The sequence below is a fragment of the Oncorhynchus mykiss genome, chromosome 5, assembly GCF_057628025.1.
Source record: "Oncorhynchus mykiss isolate SJ-2025 chromosome 5, ASM5762802v1, whole genome shotgun sequence".
Taxonomy (NCBI): domain Eukaryota; kingdom Metazoa; phylum Chordata; class Actinopteri; order Salmoniformes; family Salmonidae; genus Oncorhynchus; species Oncorhynchus mykiss.
Genome location: NC_143026.1, coordinates 65962501 through 65984766, shown reverse-complemented (window position 1 = coordinate 65984766; position 22266 = coordinate 65962501). Strand labels below are relative to the sequence as shown.

Here is a 22266-nt window from a genome sequence, read left to right as displayed (position 1 = left end):
AAGTACAAGGCTTGTTCATTCTGCTGGATTCCCTGGTGGAGAAGGATAACTGGGGAAGGGAGAGGTCGAGAGAGAGGACATGCTGAATGTATTCAGCACTGGGTCCTGCATGTGATTGCAGTGTGGACCTGCACAGCACCACAAAAAGCATACAGGTATGCATGTTAGCATGAGACACTGAGTGTGTCCATGTCTACATAAACTTCACAGAACAGCGCAAACTGGCTCTAACCAGAATAGAAAGAAGGGAGGCCCCGGTGCACAACTGAGCAAGAGGACAAGTATATTAGTGTCTAGTTTGAGAAACAGACTCCTCAAGTCCTCAACTGGCAGCTTCATCAAATAGTACCCGCAAAACACCAGTCTCAATGTCAACAGTGAAGAGGCGACTCCGGGATGCTGGCCTTCTAGGCAGAGTTCCTCTGTCCAGTGTCTGTGTTCTTTTAACCATCTTAATCCTTTATTTTTATTAGCCAGTCTGAGATATGGATTTTTCTTTGCAGCTCTGCCTAGAAGGCCAGCATCCCGGAGTCACCTCTTCACTGTTGACGTTGAGACGGGTGTTTTGCGGGTACTATTTAATTAAGCTTCCTCCCAATCCTCTTTCTATTCTGGTTAGGGCCAGTTTGCGCTGTTCTGTGAAGGGAGTAGTACACATGGTTGTATGAGATCTTCAGTTTCTCGCATGGAATAGTCAATTTATCAGAACAAGAATAGACTGACAAGTTTCAGAATAAAGTTATTTGTTTCTGGGCATTTTGAGCTCCAGATACTCAACTAGTCTAAAGAAGGCCAGTTTAATTGCTTCTTTAAATCAGGACAACCGTTTTCAGATGTGCTAACATAATTGCAAAAGGGTTTTCAAATGATCAATTGGCCTTTTAAAATGATAAACTTGGATTAGCTAACAACGTACCATTGGGACACAGGAGTGATGGTTGCTGATAAGATAATGGGCCTCTGTATGCCTATGTAGATATTCCATTAAAAAAATGTTTCCAGCTACAATAGTCATTTACAACATGAAAAATGTCTACACTGCATTTCTGATCAATTTGATGTTATTTTAAAATGGACAAAAAAAGTGCTTTTCTTTAAAAAAAAACAAGGACATTTCTAAGTGACTCAAAACTTTTAAACGGTAGTGTACATGTACATCTTCCAAATATTGAGTTGCACCCCCTTTTGCCCTCAGAACAGCCTCAATTCGTCAGGGCATGGAGTCTACAAGGTGTCGAAAGCATTCCACAAGGATGCTGGCCCATGTTAACTCCAATGCTTCCCACAGTTGTGTCAAGTTGGCTGGATGTCCTTTGGGTGGTGGACTATTCTTGATACACACGGGAAACTGTTGAGTGTGAGCAACCAAGCAGCGCTGCAGTTCTTAACACTCAAAATCGATGCGCCTGGCACCTACTACAATTCCTTATATAAAGGCACAAATCTTTTGTCTTGCCCATTTACCCTCGGATTGCCCCACATAACAATCGATGTCTCAATTGTCTTGATGCTTAAAAATCCTTATTTAACCTGTCTCCTGTGGCTTTAACAAGTTACATCTAAAAGGGAGCATAGCTTTCACCTGGTCAGTCTGTCATGGAAGAGGTGTTCCTAATGTTTTGTACACTCAGTGTACATGCACACAGTGGAGTCCGAAATTGACACCTTTGATAAAGACACAAAAACGAAGGGGAAATTATATTATTTTATGCTATTACAAATTGCTCAGAGAAAGATTTCTTATTTACTAAAAAAAAGAAATCTCAAAAGGTAGGGGTCGAAAGCACATTGACACCTCTGTTTTCAATACCTCACCTTGTGAGGATAACAGCACTGAGCTTTTTTCTAAAATGTTTCATGAGATTGGATAACATTCCTCCATACAGAATCTATCCAGATTCTTGACATCCTTCGTCAGCGCTTATGGACGGCCCCCCTTCAATTTAAACCACAGATTTTCAGTGGGGTTCAAGTGTGTACTTGGGGTTATTGTCTTGATGGAATATCTACTTGTTGCCACTTGGCTAAAACATCCTGGTACTGGGCAAAGTTCATGCCATTGACCTTAACAAGGGCCCCAGAACCAGTGGATGCAAAATAGCCCCATAACATCAAAGATCCCCTATAATATTTGACATTAGGTATTGGTTTATTTCCTGCGTATGCACCTTTTTTCGACACAAAACTCACCACCGATGTGCATGGCCAAAGTGCTCCATTTTTAATGTCACCCATCAAATGTAAACACCTGGAGTGAGCTAAAGGTCATTGGCACTTGGATTGGTAACGGTGCTATGGTCAGATTAAATGATAATGGGGCTTTTTGGCCACGCATACTAGTGGTGGGTTTAATAGGCCAATATTCTACATAATTACCACATCTCCAATGCTACACTAACTACAATGACCATAATCCATACTAGTCTGGTCTTGGTCTGTGTGGAACAAACACTGAGACCTCATTGACCAAGATAGAACGTGTGAGAGTTGCATTGCGGGGCTCTCTCTACCTGAAAGTACATGAGTGGTTGATAGTTGGTCTTCAGCAGTAATACAATTCTGCCTTATTTACGTTGAAGAACTACTAAAATAGGGATTTTTCCAGACAGCAGCTCTATAGCGATGAGATGACTTGGAATTAAATAAGTCATCAAATAAAACAAAATATACACAACAAATATTTTATTAAAGTGATGTGAATAAATGATGGTTAATAAGTGATAAGAAGTAATGGACAGTCACTACCATGATGGGACTTTTATTCATTGTGTTATTACAGCATTCAACTCACATAGTGCATTTAATGTCCGAAGAAAGAACAAACCGAAAACTGATAAAACTTTAAAAAGCACTAATCGCTCAGCATTACAGAAGGCTGAAACTTGGCCACAAGTGGATCTCCAGCATGTCAAACATCAAAATTCACAATTCATTAATTGACCACAAAAATCAACTTTCAGTCTCCGGACTTGAACCCCATTGAAAACCTGTGGTTTGAATTGAAGAGGTCCGCTCATAAGCGCAGACAGAAGGAAATCAAGGATCTAGAATGTATTCTCCAATCTCATAAAACATTTTAGAAAAAGGCTCATTGCCATTATCAAATCAAACTTTGTCACATGCGCCAAATAAAATAAGTGTAGACCTCACCGTGAAATGTCCTTAACCAACAGTGCAGTTCAAGAAGAGTTTACCAAAATGTTTACCAAATAACATTTAAAAAAGAAAAAAAATAATATAAAGTAACAATAACGAGACTATATACAGGGGGTACCGGTACGGATTCATTGTGCGGGGGTACAGGTTAGAGGTCATTTGTACATGTAGGTAGGGGTGAAGTGACTAGGCACAGATAATAAATAGCGACTAGCAGCAGTGTACAAAACAAATGGAGGGGGGGGGGGGGGTCAATGTAATAGTCTGGTGGCCATTTGCTTATCCTCACAAGGTGAGGTTTTGCAAGGTATTGAAAACAGGTGTTAATTTTTGACCTGTACCTTTGAGAACAAAAATACATTACTTGTTAAACAAAATCTCTCTGAGCAATTGTATTAGTAAAAATAATTTCCCCATTTTCTGTGCATACAATAAAGCTCAGTATTTGAATGTATTATTTGAGTCATTTTTGCTCATCTTTAACAATTGTGTCAATAATTTCTGACCCCACTGTATAAGCGTACATGTACATGCGTGCGAGAGTGACAGTGAGAGTCCAGGTCTGTGAGGGTATGTGGGGGGCGAGGGGGGGGGGGGGAAGCAGTGCTAAGTCTGGTGGGGAGAACAAAACTGAGCGGGTCCACTGAGGTTCAGGAGAGGGGTTGCTCATTGTTCAGCCTCTAACGAGCCCCTCTCCCCTGCCTGCCTGCAATCCAACTCAATCTGCTGGCCAGATACTCCCTTTCAGAGCACAGGCAGGGGCACACATACAGGCACAGAACACAGGCACACACGCAGTCTCTCGTTCACTCTCGCACACACCCCCCAATTACTCTTCACAGGCCAGAGAAAGGAGCCTCAGGAACAAGAGCACCAAGGCCATTTTGTGGAAGGAGGAGAGGGAGGGGAGGGAGAATACTGCCCTTCTCTCTCTCTCTCTCTAACTCTCCATTTTCCACTCTCCCTTTTTTTTTTGCTTTTCACCTCAGTGTGTGCGTGCTCCAAAGAACAGGTGCAGAGAGCCTCCCTCAGACAGAAATGGGGGAGTGTGGGATCGAGGCTGACCCAGCAGTGGAGTGTAGTTACGCTCAGCGATGGGGGAAATGTATTAAGACAGGAAACTTCTGCCTTGGCTTCTGCTAACATCAGCCATTCTGGCTTCTAAGCAGAGGGCTTGTTATGATTCAGGCCAACGTCAGAGTAGATACATGCAGGCACGCAGCAGACCCCTGTGGCCCCTCATGGAAACAACAACATGAAAGAGTAGAGCGCTGCGGAGCAGAGCTGGCCCTTCATTAGCAGTCAGTCAGATGACTCTGACCCCTCTACCTCGCTGGTCAGCTGCTCTGATTTAGTGTGCGATGTCAGAGGTCACACTGTAGACCTGGCCACCATGGGATTACTCAATCACCAACCCAGCCAGGCAGGCAGGCAAACAGATAGAGACAGTGATCTCTTCAACTCTACATTTATTCTCCAGTACAATACAATCCCTCTGATTACTCCAACTGATTCTGTTGAGCCTTATAGGGAGGCAGGGAATGTGCCGAGCTCAAAAACAGCCATGTGCTTTCCATCCTGCCAGGAAGACCAGTACAGTTCAGGTCCAGAGGCTAAAGGGCACCATCCCTGTAAAGAAGCCATAGGCAGAGTCAGGCTGCCATCTGATCAGCCACCTCCTTCCCCTGAGTCCCCTTGTAATCTGCCCTGGTCGGGCTCAGCAATTGTATGGGCAGAATTTGCTAAATGTTATTTTGTTCAGTAGTGTCTTGTAAACCCAGGTGGGCTGGGCAACGGTAGGTGTATGATACTTAAATAAATTATATAAATCAATAATGTAGTAATTAAATCAGGCCCAGGCTGGGAAAGGTAGAGTGGTGGGAAAGAGGAGTGAAGAGGTGGAATGGAAGAGAGGGGAGGTGGAGGCATCTCGGGACCGTAATGGCTCTAAATCAGGCCTAAATCGTCTACAATGGGCCTTTAAATAGGCAGGAGGAAGCCCAACAGGGCCATCCGGTTGACATGATTCCCAGCCAGGAAGGACTGCGCTGGACTGGAGCTAGGCTGGCAGGGCAGCAAACTACCGATGCTTCATATAGAGAGTCTGGCTGCTATTAAAAAGGCCTACGTGCTAATACACACGCACGCACGCACGCACACGTACACAGATAGTGAGGGAGACATGCACAGAGAAAAAAAAACACCATGCAGGCACACACATGCGCAGAGATACACAAAGGACACACACACTCTCGCTATGGAACTAAGTGTGGCATTCCATGCATGCAGGGTTGACTACTCAAACTCGCCCACAAGGCCTGAAAACTAGCCCCCAAAAAATGTTTTCGCAGCAAAAGAAGAGTTGCCAGTTAGCCAATAAACCCTTTTTCTGTAACGTTATCGACCGGATTAAGAAGGAACCTCGATTTAACTTTAACGACCTAAGATGCAAAATTCGGTTTTTCATCAAAATAATTATTGCGAGCTAAATGTGACTAATAAACTAATTTGATTGCCACAAAATAAAATAATTTGCCCTTATTAAAACTTTAAAAAACAAATGTTAGACTATTTTCTGGCAACTGTCCCTTTATTATGTTCCAGAGTTACGACTAGAACCTGTTATAAATGGCCAGTTTGGGAGATCGACATGTCCTTTCAATAGGCATAGGCTAGGCCTACTGACTAAACACTGGGTTTATGATTGTAATTCAACTTTTCCATGGTTTGGTATGCTAGATGCAGGTGGCCTATAGCCCCTTAGGCCTAAATCTCACTTCAGATAACCTACACACAGTAGCCTAGGCAAGATGTAAGATGAACGATTCAGCAGCTTGCTTAGTTCTAATTGACATTCGACATGAATAGCGATGCGATTTTCACAGTAAGCAGTGCTTCTGTTGCCCAATAGCCTGCTGGAATAGGCTACCGAGGATGGGGTCGTAATTTCAATCACTGAATCAAATATGAATAATATGGATATGAACTGAGTGGGCCTATGCTTGTCAACAACAGCCAGTGGTTCTTTTTACCTGTAGCCTAATCTGACTGTTACTGTCAACCTAATGCATTCTAACAGCTGATCTGCAATACGATAGAACAGTGACCATGATCAAAATCGATAACTTCCAGTTTCATTAACTAAACATACCCATTAATAATTGCGCAATAACAAGGCTACAACAACAACAATAAACTGAGGTTACAGGCTATTTATTAAATCCATTCGCAAGCTCCAGGCAACACAAGTGGCACAAATTGATTTGCAATGACTCCAAATTTTAGAAGAATTTTAGCGGCCTTTTAAGCTTTCTAGTAAAGTTAAATAGTTAACACACACGGATGCAGCAGTCTAAGGCCCTGCATCTAAGTGCAAGAGGCGTCACTACAGTGCCTGGTTCGAATCCAGGCTGTATCACATCCGGCTTTGATTGGGAGTCCCATTGGGCGGTGCACAATTGGCCCAGCGTCGTCCAGGTTTGGCAAGGGTAGGCCGTCATTGTAAATAAGAATTTGTTCTTAACCGACTTGCCTAGTTAAATAAAAGGTTACACACACATCACACTGACCAAAACTTTATTTTGCTGGCATTTACGCATGTCCCCATTACCAGTAAAACATAATCAAAACCTATTTCTTTCACTTACTTGCTGTGCTTTTTCATTGTTGATTTTTTCAGTCGTTTCATTCTCAACCAGGATTTCTATGGAACGCCGTTTGAGTCTTTGCGTGTCAATTTTTAAAAACGATTTACCACTATTTGACGTGTCAAATAATCTTGTTGACCAATCAGAACCTGATTATGACTGCACATCACATAATAATTTAACGCGTTCATACATTTTTTGCGTAGTTATTACACATTGATTACTCTATCACCCGTATTTGATGTGTCACAACGATTCGTCGATACGTATGCTATGATGCTGGTAAAGTTGTCTCGCACACCTACAGTGCTGGTCATAAAAAAAGCTAGCTAGCTCATGGATGCAAACAATGTTTCCTCCCCAAAAACATAGCAAAACAGCAATGTTTCAGTAGCTATATAGTTAGCTAGCTAACTATATAGCTAGGTGTCTTCACCTAAAATAACCCTAATTTATAAGACAGTTCTTATTGGATTAATATAGCCATCAACTATAGCCTTCAAAATAAAAGTATGGCATAATTTTACTATTTGTATTCATTTGCATCACTGTCAATTACACTTATTTTGAAGGCAAACCGCAAATTTCACTATTGTCCTTAATCCTTATTGTGGCTAGCATCACAACACATAACCCTGTCCTGTCGAGCCTCACTAGCCAGATGAAGGTAGCTGGCCACTTATAGCATTAGCTTTGTGCAACAGGGTTAAGTAGCTGGCTGGCTATTTATTTTCATGAACTGAAGCTCAATTTCAAAAGGTGAACAACAAGTAGCAACCTAGCTAATACTTACTCACAAGGATTCCCAAATCATTGCTAAGAATAATGAAAATGACTGCAGTTTTTACTGGTCATTGTTTTCAGGCTGGTAGTATTGGTGCTAGCTAGGTACCAAGCTAAGGCTACCTACCCCAGAAGTAGCGGTCGAACAAATTATGCCTTATAATTTGCTATTAATGTGTAACTCCGGTAGGGAAACATCTGAAAAATAGAGCACTTTGTAGTGTGTACCGGTGCTTGACCATTCGGCGAAAGCCAACTTCCCCCACGACAGAGAACAGTTGATTGTCAAGGGTAATGAATTCATTTATCTTGGCTTTAATGGATTTCGCCTTTGAGTTGTCTTGCTGAAATGTTGTTACTCTTTCAAATGACTGCTTGCCTTGTTGACTGCTCGTTCCACACAGCAGACATTGTGGGCTAGTTTAGGAATGTTGTGTTGCATGTATAGCGCAAAATTTTACGTGGCGTCATTACGTCATTGCCGTTAAACTAGACATCGTGCTGATACCGATGTTGGCATTTTTAGCTAATATCGTCCGATACCGATATGTTCACCGATATATCGTGCATCCCTAATTTAAAGGCCAGACCGCTCATTATTTTCCTAAATATCACATGATTTCTGTCGGACATAAGACAGGTTTCCAACCAACTGGCGATAGATTTTCATGCGAATATTCTAAATTCCACACAAATAAAATATGCACATTATCCCACCAGAGATGTATTTTCATCAAATTGACTTGTTGTGCATAGAAGTCTGTGCGTGATGAGGTAGTGCACATAAAAAAAATTCTTTTACGGTTAAATTAGCACGTACTGAATAAAAATACAAGTGCATTTAACTCTACAGATGGGTTTGTCACAAAAAATGCTAAGATATATAGCGAATATGCCCACTCTGTTATTGGCGGGTGTGCTCTAGCCAACAGCTCACAGATACAGTGCAGGTATAGCCTACATGATGAGATTATTTTGGACAAAAGAGCAAGATAATTTTAATTTGTCAAACGCCAGCAAAGCATTGATCATCATGTCATCAGAATAAAACCCTCAATTTATTGGAAAGAAGCATCAAGCGCATCACTTCGCACTTTCACCACCTTGTGAAGGTCATCGTAACATATTTCATATGTAGCCGAATAAACTGCATGGTTTCTCGAGTCGTAGTGGGAGGACCACACACATGTCGTCGCATGACTCCAAGTTCTTCTTTGATATGATGGTTATTATGCAGTGTTGTAAAGTACTTAAGTAAATGTACTTTAAAGTACTACTTAAGTTGTTTTTGGGGGGGTATTTATATATTTTTGAAAACTTTTACTTGAGTTGATTTTAGTTTATTTTTACAGGGACAGTGGACATTAATCAACATTTCAGTAAAAGTGCTGGTTTTAGCCAGCTGGCTAATTTTCTACCTCGGTCCCAATGAGCACATGCAGAGCAACATAGGACAAGCAACACGTAGCATGCAGACAGAACAGCATAGGACAAGCAACACGTAGCATGCAGACAGAACAGCATAGGACAAGCAACACATAGCATGCAGACAGAACATAGGACAAGCAACACGTAGCATGCAGACAGAACATAGAACAAGCAACACGTAGCATGTAGACAGAACAGCATAGGACAAGCAACACGTAGCATGCAGACAGAGCAACATAGGACAAGCAACACGTAGCATGCAGACAGAACATAGGACAAGCAACACGTAGCATGTAGACAGAACATAGGACAAGCAACACGTAGCATGCAGACAGAACAGCATAGGACAAGCAACACGTAGCATGCAGACAGAACAGCATAGGACAAGCAACACATAGCATGCAGACAGAACATAGGACAAGCAACACGTAGCATGCAGACAGAACATAGAACAAGCAACACGTAGCATGTAGACAGAACAGCATAGGACAAGCAACACGTAGCATGCAGACAGAGCAACATATGACAAGCAACACGTAGCATGCAGACAGAACATAGGACAAGCAACACGTAGCATGTAGACAGAACATAGGACAAGCAACACGTAGCATGTAGACAGAACAGCATAGGACAAGCAACACGTAGTATGTAGACAGAACAACATAGAACAAGCAACACGTAGCATGCAGACAGAACATAGGCCAAGCAACACGTAGCATGTAGACAGAACAACATAGGACAAGCAACACGTAGTATGTAGACAGAGCAACATAGGACAAGCAACACGTAGCATGTAGATAGAGCAATAGCACAAAAAGCAACAAAACACATAAAAGCAACAGAGTGTTTCCACACCTCACAAGCTACAGACAACAGACGTGGAAAGAGGCAATACACAGCTAAGATTATGTTCACAAGTCTGATTGGCCTTTAGCCATGTCTTTGTGTTTTTTGTTAAGGTGTGATAGGTGATGCAGTTGTGTGTGTCTCTGGTGTCAGTGCGTTCCAGACATGGGAAGCTCTCACAGAGAAAGCAGATTGTATAGTTAGTTCCCTTAAGGAAAAGCACCTTTAGTCAGTCACCTCTCATGGCAGACCTTGTGGATCTGCTGCCATGGGTATGGGTTTTCAGTTTAACAAAAGTACTGAGTGGAGGGGAGCTAGGCCATTTAGGATCTTGAATACAAAGACATGCATCAGTGTATTCAAGATCTTTCTGAGGATGTAACAGTGATGATGGCTATTGGGCTTCCTATTAAGCACTTTGAGAGCCTGTTTGTACACAGACTGAATGGGTTTTAAGTTGTACAGCAAACTTGGGCCCAACTAGTCAAGCAGTATGTTAATTGGGAGAGAATCATAGATTTGAAGTGCAGTTTTGCTACCTCAGTAGTCAAACAATTTTGTTAATAATTGGAAATTAGCTAGGTTGACTTTGGTTATTTGAGTTACCTTTTTCATCTGCTTTTTAAAAGGAGTATGGAATCCATTATGATGCCAAGGTACTTATAATCGGATACACTACATACAGTTTCCCCTGACACCCAAAAGTACTTGTTACATTTTGAATGCTTAGCGGGATAGGAAAATGGTCCAATTTACACACTTATCAAGAGAACCACACTGGTCATCCCTACTGCCTCTGATCTGGCAGACTCATTAAACATACATGCTTAGTTTGGATGTGCCCCTGGCTATCAGTAAAAAATAAATAATAATGATGGTGCCATCTGGATTGCTTAATATATGGAATTTACTTTTGATACTTAACTATATTTTAGCAATTACATTTCATTTGGATACTTATGTATATTTAAAACAAAATACTTTGACTTTTACTCAAGTAGTATTTTACTGAGTGACTTTCACTTGAATAATTTTCAATTAAGGTATCTTTAACTTTGACTCAAGTATGACAATTGGGTACTTTTTCCGCCACTGTTATTATGTCAATATTTATTTATAAGGAATTTCCAGCACATAATTTGTTCAACATAAAAAGATCCCACCATTTTGAACTAACAAATTGTCTGTGGGCATTTGTAAAATCGTACTGAAACGTCCTGTTTCCATCACAGCCAGCGTGATACGGTATGGCTTTACGTGCATAAAAACTGTGGATGTAAATGTGGTAATAAACAATGTGGCTGAACGAATTTGACGGTTTTGGGTAATTAATTAGGAGTATTACCATGGCCTCATAGGTAACCAGGCAGTAGCTTGACTATATTATAAGTATTCTACTTGATGATTCCCCATAAGGTGACTGAAGCAAAGAAGCAAGCCTTCCTGTCTGTCCTATATTAGGCACAGCAGTCTTCCACCCACTCTCCTACAGCAGGGGAACTGTAAACCAGTCTAGCCAATGAACCAGCCTGCTAATTACACTGTGCTTTCCCACAGAGCAGATCATTACGAGTAAACACCCACCATGCTCCCATTCTGCTGGGCCACTGCCTGTCTGTCTGTCTGTCTGTCTCTGGGGACACAGTACTGGAAAGGAAGGCATGACAGATCTAACCTAACCCAGTCCACCAGCTGAGAACCATAGAAGGGAAGCAGCCCCCCACCGCCCTCCACCCCCCACCACTCAAGCATCCCCTAGGGACTAAACATAACAACCGTGAAACATGGCAATTTATTGTCCTAGCAGAAAGCGTTTGAAGTTCAAGCCTCATATCAAATTATTCAAATATGATTGTCAACAACAAACCAGTTATTTGCATTTTAAAGCACCTCACTGGCAGTGACACATAAGCGCACACACTCACAATTGATCCCAACCTCCAGCATCTCTCTGCTCTGCTGTGGACGTGAGTGAGTAAGTGAGAGAAATGCCCCAGTAATCTCTATCACTTCTTCTCTCAGTTAGGAGAGGGCTGCTAGGCACCCGTTTCATTAGCGCCACACATCTTTCTTCTTCTTCTTCCTCCCCCCGCCGCCTCCTGAAATCTCGTTATTCAAATTTCCCTGCTGTCATAGTTCATTAGCACTGCAGAACAGTTTGGTTGTCAGCTGTGTAAATTGCTGTAGGTGCCTTCCTTCATTAGGTAGCCCACCCACAGCCTGTTTGTTCCTTCCATGGTCCAGACTTAAACTCCACACTTCCAGAACTGGTGTAAACCTAGGCCAGAAACCTTTCCATTGCTCTCTCTCTCGTGCAGGATAATTGTTGGCTGTGACTAGCAGGCAGGCGGCCGTCTAATCGATAGCTGAGCTCCTCTCAAGGACAACACTGGAAATAAAGAGCTAAAGCAAGCTGGGTTACAGGAAGTGCCGCACTCACGCTGGGTCTGTGGGGGGGGGGCAAGGCATCCCTCCCTCTGTCCTTCTGCCTGCCTCCCTGCTTTCCACAGCCCTTCCCTTCCCTCCCCAGCCCAGCCCTGATGAAGCGGATCCTTCCAGAATCAGCCCAGTGGGAGTCCTAGATCAATCAGGGCCTGATGGGAGAGCAGGAGGATCTGCTGACTGGGCCAACAGAACTCCAGGAGCCTGCTGGCATATTTACTGGACCTCAGAGGATGAGGGGGATACATGTACATAAAGACTGATTATGAAGTGCAATTCCACGATAACAGAATGACTCCCAATATTTCACTTGTAAAACCATAGATTGCAAAGTTAAACAAACCATACAACTCAACACACAATGACTACTTTCAAATCAAATCAAATTTTATTTGTCACATACACATGGTTAGCAGATGTTAATGCGAGTGTAGCGAAATGCTTGTGCTTCTAGTTCCGACAATACAGTAATAACCAACAAGTAATCTAACTAACAATTCCAAAACTACTGTCTTATACACAGTATAAGGGGATAAAGAATATGTACATAAGGATATATGAATGAGTGATGGTACAGAGCAGCATAGGCAGGATACAGTAGATGGTATCGAGTACAGTATATACATGAGGTGAGTATGTAAACAAAGTGGCATAGTTAAAGTGGCTAGTGATACATGTATTACATAAGGATGCAGTCGATGATATAGAGTACAGTCAGTGGCACTGTATTGTCCTCGAAGCGGGCAAAAAAGTTAGTCAGTCTGCCTGGGAGCAGGACATCCTGGTCCGTGACTGGGCTGGATTTCTTCTTGTAGTCCGTGATTGACTGTAGACCCTGCCACATGCCTCTTGTGTCCGAGCCGTTGAATTGAGATTCTACTTTGTCTCTGTACTGACGCTTAGCTTGTTTGATAGCCTTGCGGAGGGAATAGCTGCACTGTTTGTATTCGGTCATGTTACCAGTCACCTTGCCCTGATTAAAAGCAGTGGTTCGCGCTTTCAGTTTCACGCGAATGCTGCCATCAATCCACGGTTTCTGGTTAGGGAATGTTTTAATCGTTGCTATGGGAACGACATCTTCAACGCACGTTCTAATGAACTCGCACACCGAATCAGCGTATTCGTCAATATTGCTATCTGACGCAATACGAAACATGTCCCAGTCCACGTGATGGAAGCAGTCTTGGAGTGTGGAGTCAGCTTGGTCGGACCAGCGTTGGACAGACCTCAGCGTGGGAGCCTCTTGTTTTAGTTTCTGTCTGTAGGCAGGGATCAACAAAATGGAGTCGTGGTCAGCTTTTCCGAAAGGAGGGCGGGGCAGGGCCTTATATGCGTCGCGGAAGTTAGAGTAACAATGATCCAAGGTTTTTCCACCCCTGGTTGCGCAATCGATATGCTGATAAAATTTAGGGAGTCTTGTTTTCAGATTAGCCTTGTTAAAATCCCCAGCAACAATGAATGCAGCCTCCGGATAAATGGATTCCAGTTTGCAAAGAGTCAAAAAGTTCGTTCAGAGCCATCGATGTGTCTGCTTGGGGGGGGGATATATACGATTGTGATTATAATCGAAGAGAATTCTCTTGGTAGATAATGCGGTCTACATTTGATTGTGAGGAATTCTAAATCAGGTGAACAGAAGGATTTGAGTTCCTGTATGTTTCTTTCATCACACCATGTCTCGTTAGCCATAAGGCATACGCCCCCGCCCCTCTTCTTACCAGAAAGATGTTTGTTTCTGTCGGCGCGATGCGTGGAGAAACCCGCTGGCTGCACCGCCCCCGATAGCGTCTCTCCAGTGAGCCATGTTTCCGTGAAGCAAAGAACGTTACAGTCTCTGATGTCCCTCTGGAATGCTACCCTTGCTCGGATTTCATCAACCTTGTTGTCAAGAGACTGGACATTGGCGAGAAGGATGCTAGGGAGTGGTGCACGATGTGCCCGTCTCCGGAGTCTGACCAGAAGACCGCCTCGTTTCCCTCTTTTTCGGAGTCGTTTTTTTGGGTCGCTGCATGGGATCCATTCCGTTGTCCTGGGTGAAAGGCAGAACACAGGATCCGCGTCGCGAAAAACATATTCTTGGTCGTACTGATGGTGAGTTGACGCTGATCTTATATTCAGTAGTTCTTCTCGACTGTATGTAATGAAACCTAAGATGACCTGGGGTACTAATGTAAGAAATAACACGTAAAAAAACAAAACACTGCATAGTTTCCTAGGAACGCGAAGCGAGGCGGCCATCTCTGTTGGGGTTATGGATGCCAATGACTACTTTTAAATATTTCCAAATAAAATTTCCAAACAAAAAAGGCCCAGTGCAGTCAAAATTCTGTTTTCCTGTGTTTTGTTAAATATTTTACAACGGCTGATGAAACCAAACACTGTAAAAGTGTGAATTTATTTTCTGATAGTTGCTGTTTGAAAATAGAATCTACACAGGTTTGTATGGGTGGGAGTTTTGGCTTGCCTGGTGACATCACCAGGTGGTACATATAAGCAATACCACCCAAGGAGATGTGGTATATGGCCAATATACCATGGCTAAGGGCTGTTCTTATGCATGATGCAACGCAGAGTGCCTGGACACAGCCCTTAGCCATGGTATATTGGCCATATATCACATCCCCCGAGGTGCCTTATTGCTATTATAAAACTGGTTACCAACCTAATTAGAGCAGTAAAAAAATGTTTTTGTCATACTGTGGTATACGGTCTGATATACCACAGCTGTGAGCCAATCAGCATTCAGGGCTCGAACCACCCAGTTTATAAATGGTCAATAGACCAATAACAAAGAGTTCCAAACCTATCAGGCAATAACAGCTAGCTTTCCCCTCCCCACTCAGACCACTCCCAGACAGTCCTAGCAACATTTTTGCTTCAGAAACTATTTTTTTTTGCAAAAAAAAAAGAAAAGCTATAGTTTATTTTTGACCATTTTAAATCGAAACTATTACAGATAGGTACTTATTTGTTACCCAGAAATTATTTGATATTGTTATAACAAATGGCTGCATTGAGCCTTTAATAAAAACACAGTGCCGATGTAAAGTTTGGTAAAAGAATGTTGGTAAAATCTCCATTAGTTTTATGTGATCAAGTTTTTCTGAAACTCATTCAAAGATGTCAGCTACGATGTGACACAGAGTAAAAAAATAAAATAATAATAATAATAATAATAACTATTTTGGTTATTGAACTACAGCAAGTGAAATTAACTAACACCTGGTAACAGAACGATGGTAACAGAATGACATCATTGGTCCCTGATGTGTACTACACTGAAATGCATCATTATGAATGTCATGGTGATGCATCCTGAATAGGTACACAAAGGTAGAAATATGTAATATCCTCCTTCGCATGTTTAGGTATTATTTGACACGGGTTATTATTGTAATGAGCTCCAACCCCAAATAAGACCAAATCTGTACAGATCATAGAGTTGTTTCACAAGTTTGGACTCACAGTACAGCCCAGTAAAGCACAGTAGAGTAGAGTTCAGTACAATAGAGTAAAGTTCAGTACAGTACAGGGGTAGGTGTGGCAGACAAGCAACCCTAGCTGCTAGAGAGACATGTTGGATGGTTGGGGAATGGATGGAGACATGTTGGATGGAGACATGTGGGATGGTTGGGGTTTTGGATGGAGACATGTTGGATGGAGACATGTGGGATGGTTGGGGTTATGGATGGAGACATGTTGGATGGTTGGGGTTATGGATGGAGACATGTGGGATGGTTGGGGTTATGGATGGAGACATGTGGGATGGTTGGGGTTATGGATGGAGACATGTGGGATGGTTGGGGTTATGGATGGAGACATGTTGGATGGAGACATGTTGGATGGTTGGGGAATGGATGGAGACATGTTGGATGGAGACATGTTGGATGGAGACATGTTGGATGGTTGGGGTTATGGATGGAGACATGTGGGATGGTTGGGGTTATGGATGGAGACATGTTGGATGGAGACATGTTGGATGGTTGGGGTTATGGATGGAGACATGTGGGATGGTTGGGGTTTTGGATGGAGACATGTTGGATGGAGACATGTGGGATGGTTGGGGTTATGGATAGAGACATGTTGGATGGAGACATGTGGGATGGTTGGGGTTATGGATGGAGACATGTTGGATGGAGACATGTGGGATGGTTGGGGTTATGGATGGAGACATGTTGGATGGAGACATGTTGGATGGTTGGGGTTATGGATGGAGACATGTTGGATGGAGACATGTTGGATGGAGACATGTTGGATGGAGACATGTTGGATGGTTGGGGTTATGGATGGAGACATGTTGGATGGAGACATGTTGGATGGTTGGGGTTATGGATGGAGACATGTTGGATGGAGACATGTTGGATGGAGACATGTTGGATGGTTGGGGTTATGGATGGAGACATGTTGGATGGAGACATGTTGGATGGAGACATGTTGGATGGGTGGGGTTGGGGGAAAGGATGGTTGGGGTTATGGATGGAGACATGTTGGATGGTTGGGGTTATGGATGGAGACATGTTGGATGGTTGGGGTTATGGATGGAGACATGTTGGATGGTTGGGGTTATGGATGGAGACATGTTGGATGGTTGGGGTTATGGATGGAGACATGTTGGATGGTTGGGGTTATGGATGGAGACATGTTGGATGGTTGGGGTTATGGATGGAGACATGTTGGATGGGTGGGGTTATGGATGGAGACATGTTGGATGGGTGGGGTTATGGATGGAGACATGTTGGATGGTTGGGGTTATGGATGGAGACATGTTGGATGGAGACATGTGGGATGGTTGGGGTTATGGATGGAGACATGTTGGATGGAGACATGTTGGATGGTTGGGGTTATGGATGGAGACATGTGGGATGGTTGGGGTTTTGGATGGAGACATGTTGGATGGAGACATGTGGGATGGTTGGGGTTATGGATGGAGACATGTTGGATGGAGACATGTTGGATGGAGACATGTTGGATGGTTGGGGTTATGGATGGAGACATGTTGGATGGAGACATGTTGGATGGTTGGGGTTATGGATGGAGACATGTTGGATGGAGACATGTTGGATGGAGACATGTTGGATGGAGACATGTTGGATGGTTGGGGTTATGGATGGAGACATGTTGGATGGAGACATGTTGGATGGAGACATGTTGGATGGAGACATGTTGGATGGTTGGGGTTATGGATGGAGACATGTTGGATGGAGACATGTTGGATGGAGACATGTTGGATGGGTGGGGTTGGGGGAAAGGATGGAGACATGTTGGATGGAGACATGTGGGATGGTTGGGGTTATGGATGGAGACATGTTGGATGGTTGGGGTTATGGATGGAGACATGTTGGATGGTTGGGGTTATGGATGGAGACATGTTGGATGGTTGGGGTTATGGATGGAGACATGTTGGATGGTTGGGGTTATGGATGGAGACATGTTGGATGGTTGGGGTTATGGATGGAGACATGTTGGATGGTTGGGGTTATGGATGGAGACATGTTGGATGGAGACATGTGGGATGGTTGGGGTTATGGATGGAGACATGTTGGATGGAGACATGTGGGATGGTTGGGGTTATGGATGGAGACATGTTGGATGGAGACATGTTGGATGGGTGGGGTTATGGATGGAGACATGTTGGATGGGTGGGGTTATGGATGGAGACATGTTGGATGGTTGGGGTTATGGATGGAGACATGTTGGATGGTTGGGGTTATGGATGGAGACATGTTGGATGGTTGGGGTTATGGATGGAGACATGTTGGATGGAGACATGTTGGATGGGTGGGGTTATGGATGGAGACATGTTGGATGGGTGGGGTTATGGATGGAGACATGTTGGATGGAGACATGTGGGATGGTTGGGGTTATGGATGGAGACATGTTGGATGGAGACATGTTGGATGGGTGGGGTTGGGGGAAAGGATGGAGACATGTTGGATGGAGACATGTTGGATGGTTGGGGTTATGGATGGAGACATGTTGGATGGAGACATGTGGGATGGTTGGGGTTATGGATGGAGACATGTTGGATGGAGACATGTGGGATGGTTGGGGAATGGATGGAGACATGTTGGATGGGTGGGGTTATGGATGGAGACATGTTGGATGGGTGGGGTTGGGGGAAAGGATGGAGACATGTTGGATGGAGACATGTTGGATGGTTGGGGTTATGGATGGAGACATGTGGGATGGTTGGGGAATGGATGGAGACATGTTGGATGGGTGGGGTTATGGATGGAGACATGTTGGATGGGTGGGGTTATGGATGGAGACATGTTGGATGGGTGGGGTTGGGGGAAAGGATGGAGACATGTTGGATGGAGACATGTTGGATGGTTGGGGAATGGATGGAGACATGTTGGATGGAGACATGTGGGATGGTTGGGGTTATGGATGGAGACATGTTGGATGGAGACATGTGGGATGGTTGGGGAATGGATGGAGACATGTTGGATGGTTGGGGTTATGGATGGAGACATGTGGGATGGTTGGGGTTATGGATGGAGACATGTTGGATGGAGACATGTGGGATGGTTGGGGAATGGATGGAGACATGTTGGATGGTTGGGGTTATGGATGGAGACATGTTGGATGGTTGGGGAATGGATGGAGACATGTTGGATGGAGACATGTGGGATGGTTGGGGTTTTGGATGGAGACATGTTGGATGGAGACATGTGGGATGGTTGGGGTTATGGATGGAGACATGTTGGATGGGTAGGGTTGGGGGAATGGGGTGGAAGGTTGGGGGTGGAGGCTCACTTATTTTATTTTTTTGGTAACAGACTGACTTTACACCAGGCAATATTTCTTAAAACTTACATAAGGCAAATAATTTGTGCAAAACTAATATAAAATTGTTGATGTTAGTTGTCTTCACTAACCTTTTTAGTCTGTTTGGGCAGAAATCAAAGCAATGCTCATGACATTGTTTGGGATGGAAAATGGTTGAAAAGGGTATATATACTTTCCAAACAATATACTCAGCTTTCATTTGACACCAACTGTATGTGCTCATGGGTCCTTTAACATGGAAATGCCTTGGTGCTCATGGTTCCTTTTACATGGAAATGCCCCGAAGCACTATTAGGGAGCTTCGAAGCCGGTGGAGGTGATGATGGGTTTTTCAGATTTCAAACCCTCAGGAGGCCAGATTTCCTCTCCTGTGACTGAGTGACAGATCTCTTAATCATTAGGTGTGATGGTAGATCATCTACACTCTACAGCCTGACCTGTGTAGTGGAGCATTGACCTAGCTGTGTTTTATTAAGTGATCTGACCTAAAGGGAACTGGATGCTAAGCATTGAGGACAGCAGTGCTGATAACTCTACTACTAGTCCGCATTATGCTGATTTCCAGGAACTGCAAGGTGGAGCTGGTCACCAATGTCAGACTACACTAAGCAGTCTGCCCACCACAGCAAAGGTTATCAAATCAATGGCTCACTGCTATGTAACCAAATGAGGAAGAAGGTTTCAGACTTCTGCATCTCAGGTGTTTACCTAAAGATCAATTGAACTTCATGCATGGCTTCCCTCAGACAAAACAAGGTTTTGAGACCTTTTTTAAAAAAACGACTAGACCGAACGCACATTTCAGGCTGTATATTCTGTCACATCATCAAATCACATTATTGGTCACATACACATATTTAGCAGATGTTATTGCGGGTGTAGCGAAATACACCCACTACCATGTGTTCCACATAACAAGGAATTCGAGAAACAATCATCTATAAAATTACTATATAGTTTCCCTGGGACTTCCAAAACAGGCCTTAATGGAAGCCAATGACTTTGGAGCGACAAGCTTTCAGTGTTTCAAGTCGGTTGTGGTTGAACTGAAACCGAACCCGTGCTTTCTCTCCCCCTCCAGGATGCATAACCATATATTTGAGCTGTGGTTGGTAGCTAGCTTCCCGGGGGATGTATTGTGGACTGCGGAGTTGGTGGATGAGAGGGATTGGAACCACAGCCCCACATTCTGTTGAGTTCTCTCCTAGTCAGTCAGCTGCACAGCTGGCTGGGCTGGGGGAACACAAGGTCTGTATAGATCTGTTCTGTTAGGGTACTATGGGCATGGTATGGGCATGGTATGGAGAGAAAACAATCTGGAGAGATAGAATTTCCTTTCAGGAGGCAGCGGAAAAGAGTTCCAATCAAAATAACTTGTAGAATTCATTTTTACCCACTACTATCAAAGTACAAGGTTTCATTGATTATAAATGGCATTACGGGAAAAGGTCAGAACTTAGCCTACATGTGTTCTAAGGACAATGGTGCCCCATCAACCTCTGCCTCTGACCATTGACCATGGCGTCATACTTAGCAGCTTAATCTCCATCCCTAGGAGGACATGAATGTGAAAGCACTCTCCCCCAGGGTGGGGTATATGGTGGCATGAGGGAGGAACAAGGGTTACTCGGTTTTAAAATAGGAGCTTTTTTTGATAGGCTACTTTATATGAATGGCATGTACAGTGTTTTTGCCCTCCTGCCTGTTGAAATGTTGTACTGATTCCACAGAACTGGTACATCCAGAACACTATTTTGTTTTACACATAATGTGACATGGGCTGAGCTTATAGCACAAATATTTAGTTAACAATTCAAAGTCAATTCAGATTGCAGTTCCTAATAATGGGTGTCCAGGCCTCATTTATAGACTGCCAGATACTTGTGTTCAAATCAAACAATCAAAAGCAAACAAACCAGCAATGAGATGAATGCAAGAGAGAAAAATGAATTCTTGAAAACAATAAGTGACACTTTACTGGAGTAGGTCATTTAGTAAGTGTCAATAACCCAAGCCCTTGCCTATAGCTGACTCACCCCTCAAATAGACTGCTGAGTGTGGAAAGGACAAACAAACCTAGACCAGTACAGTATAGCTTTTGGGATAACTCGAGGTAGAATGGTCTAATTTGACACTTGAAAAGGTAATACCAAGAACAGGAGGCCAAAATGTGCACACAGGGAGGTTCACAAAAATGCTTGTTTTGAGAATTGCCAAATTCTGACAGAATAAATCCCCTCTGCTTAGTGTGGATAATAACAGACCCATATTTGACCTATGTCGGATTCAGTTTACACCCCCCATCGTTGAAATGTTAAACGTAGATTGACTAAGGGTTTACAATACTGCAGCATGTGTTACTTTTTGACAAACATGACCACAAAGGAATTCTGGATACAAATAGCATGGATACAATGACAAAGAGACACAATGTAACAATCCCTCATGTAGTAAGTTTATGGCACCTCTGTATGCATTCTTACTCAAGTTGTTTCACTGTTTTCAAATAAACTCTCTTCAATAGACAAACAAGGGTTTAATAAGAATTTCTGGATCGCTGTGGCTTTATAGAATAGCTGGAAGAGAGCCATTACCGAATGTTACACGTTAATATTAGCCTACTTACCGGGGGTCGATTTTGAGGAAACATTTTGGGCGCCGATTGATGTTTTTGTAATCTTCTTCCTCTTATGGGCAAAAATATTCGGACAGAAATTGAGAAAACTGTATATTGTCGCTTTCAGAGACGCATTTGGCCTGGTTTCAGAGGCGGTAATGACTAATGGGGCTCGGCTCGCTCACTCACTCCTTGCTCAAGACTCCCTTTGTTCTGGTCGATCTCCAACCCACAGAAAAAGAACACTCGATGTAGTAAAGATGCACCCAGTCCGCGACTAGATGTTTAGAGTCCTCGTGACTACGCACTTCGAAAGAGTAGAATTTCACCTTCTCTTCAAGTAAATGCTCCCCTCCCCGGTGTATTCTCACCGTCTAGAATAAAGAGAAAATGTGGCTATATTATGTGGCTTCCGAGACGGAAACCACCACATTCAATGCAGTCTCTTTTGTCTCGTTCGTTGGTTGCTCTATACTAGCCTACTCCTTTCGCTTTGCTTTCCTCTCACTCCCTCCTTTTCTGATCCTCGCCTGATCTTCAATGCTATGAGTTGTT

General features: G+C 43.3%; 1 protein-coding gene across 7 annotated transcripts in view; it reads right to left on the bottom strand.

The window, feature by feature from the left end:
• tle2a (TLE family member 2, transcriptional corepressor a) overlaps positions 1–22266 on the bottom strand; it is a 48405-nt gene that overhangs the window by 26011 nt on the left and 128 nt on the right. For all 7 annotated transcript variants that reach the window (XR_016496240.1, XR_016496239.1, XR_016496241.1 and 4 more), the window contains exon 1: positions 21721–22266. This exon is cut by the window's right edge and continues 128 nt beyond it. Coding sequence is in view for 4 of the 7 variants with exons in the window: in XM_036978076.2 (XP_036833971.2) it covers positions 21721–21744 (24 nt within the window). In the remaining 3 variants the exon portion in view is untranslated. The remainder of the gene's footprint in view (positions 1–21720) is intronic.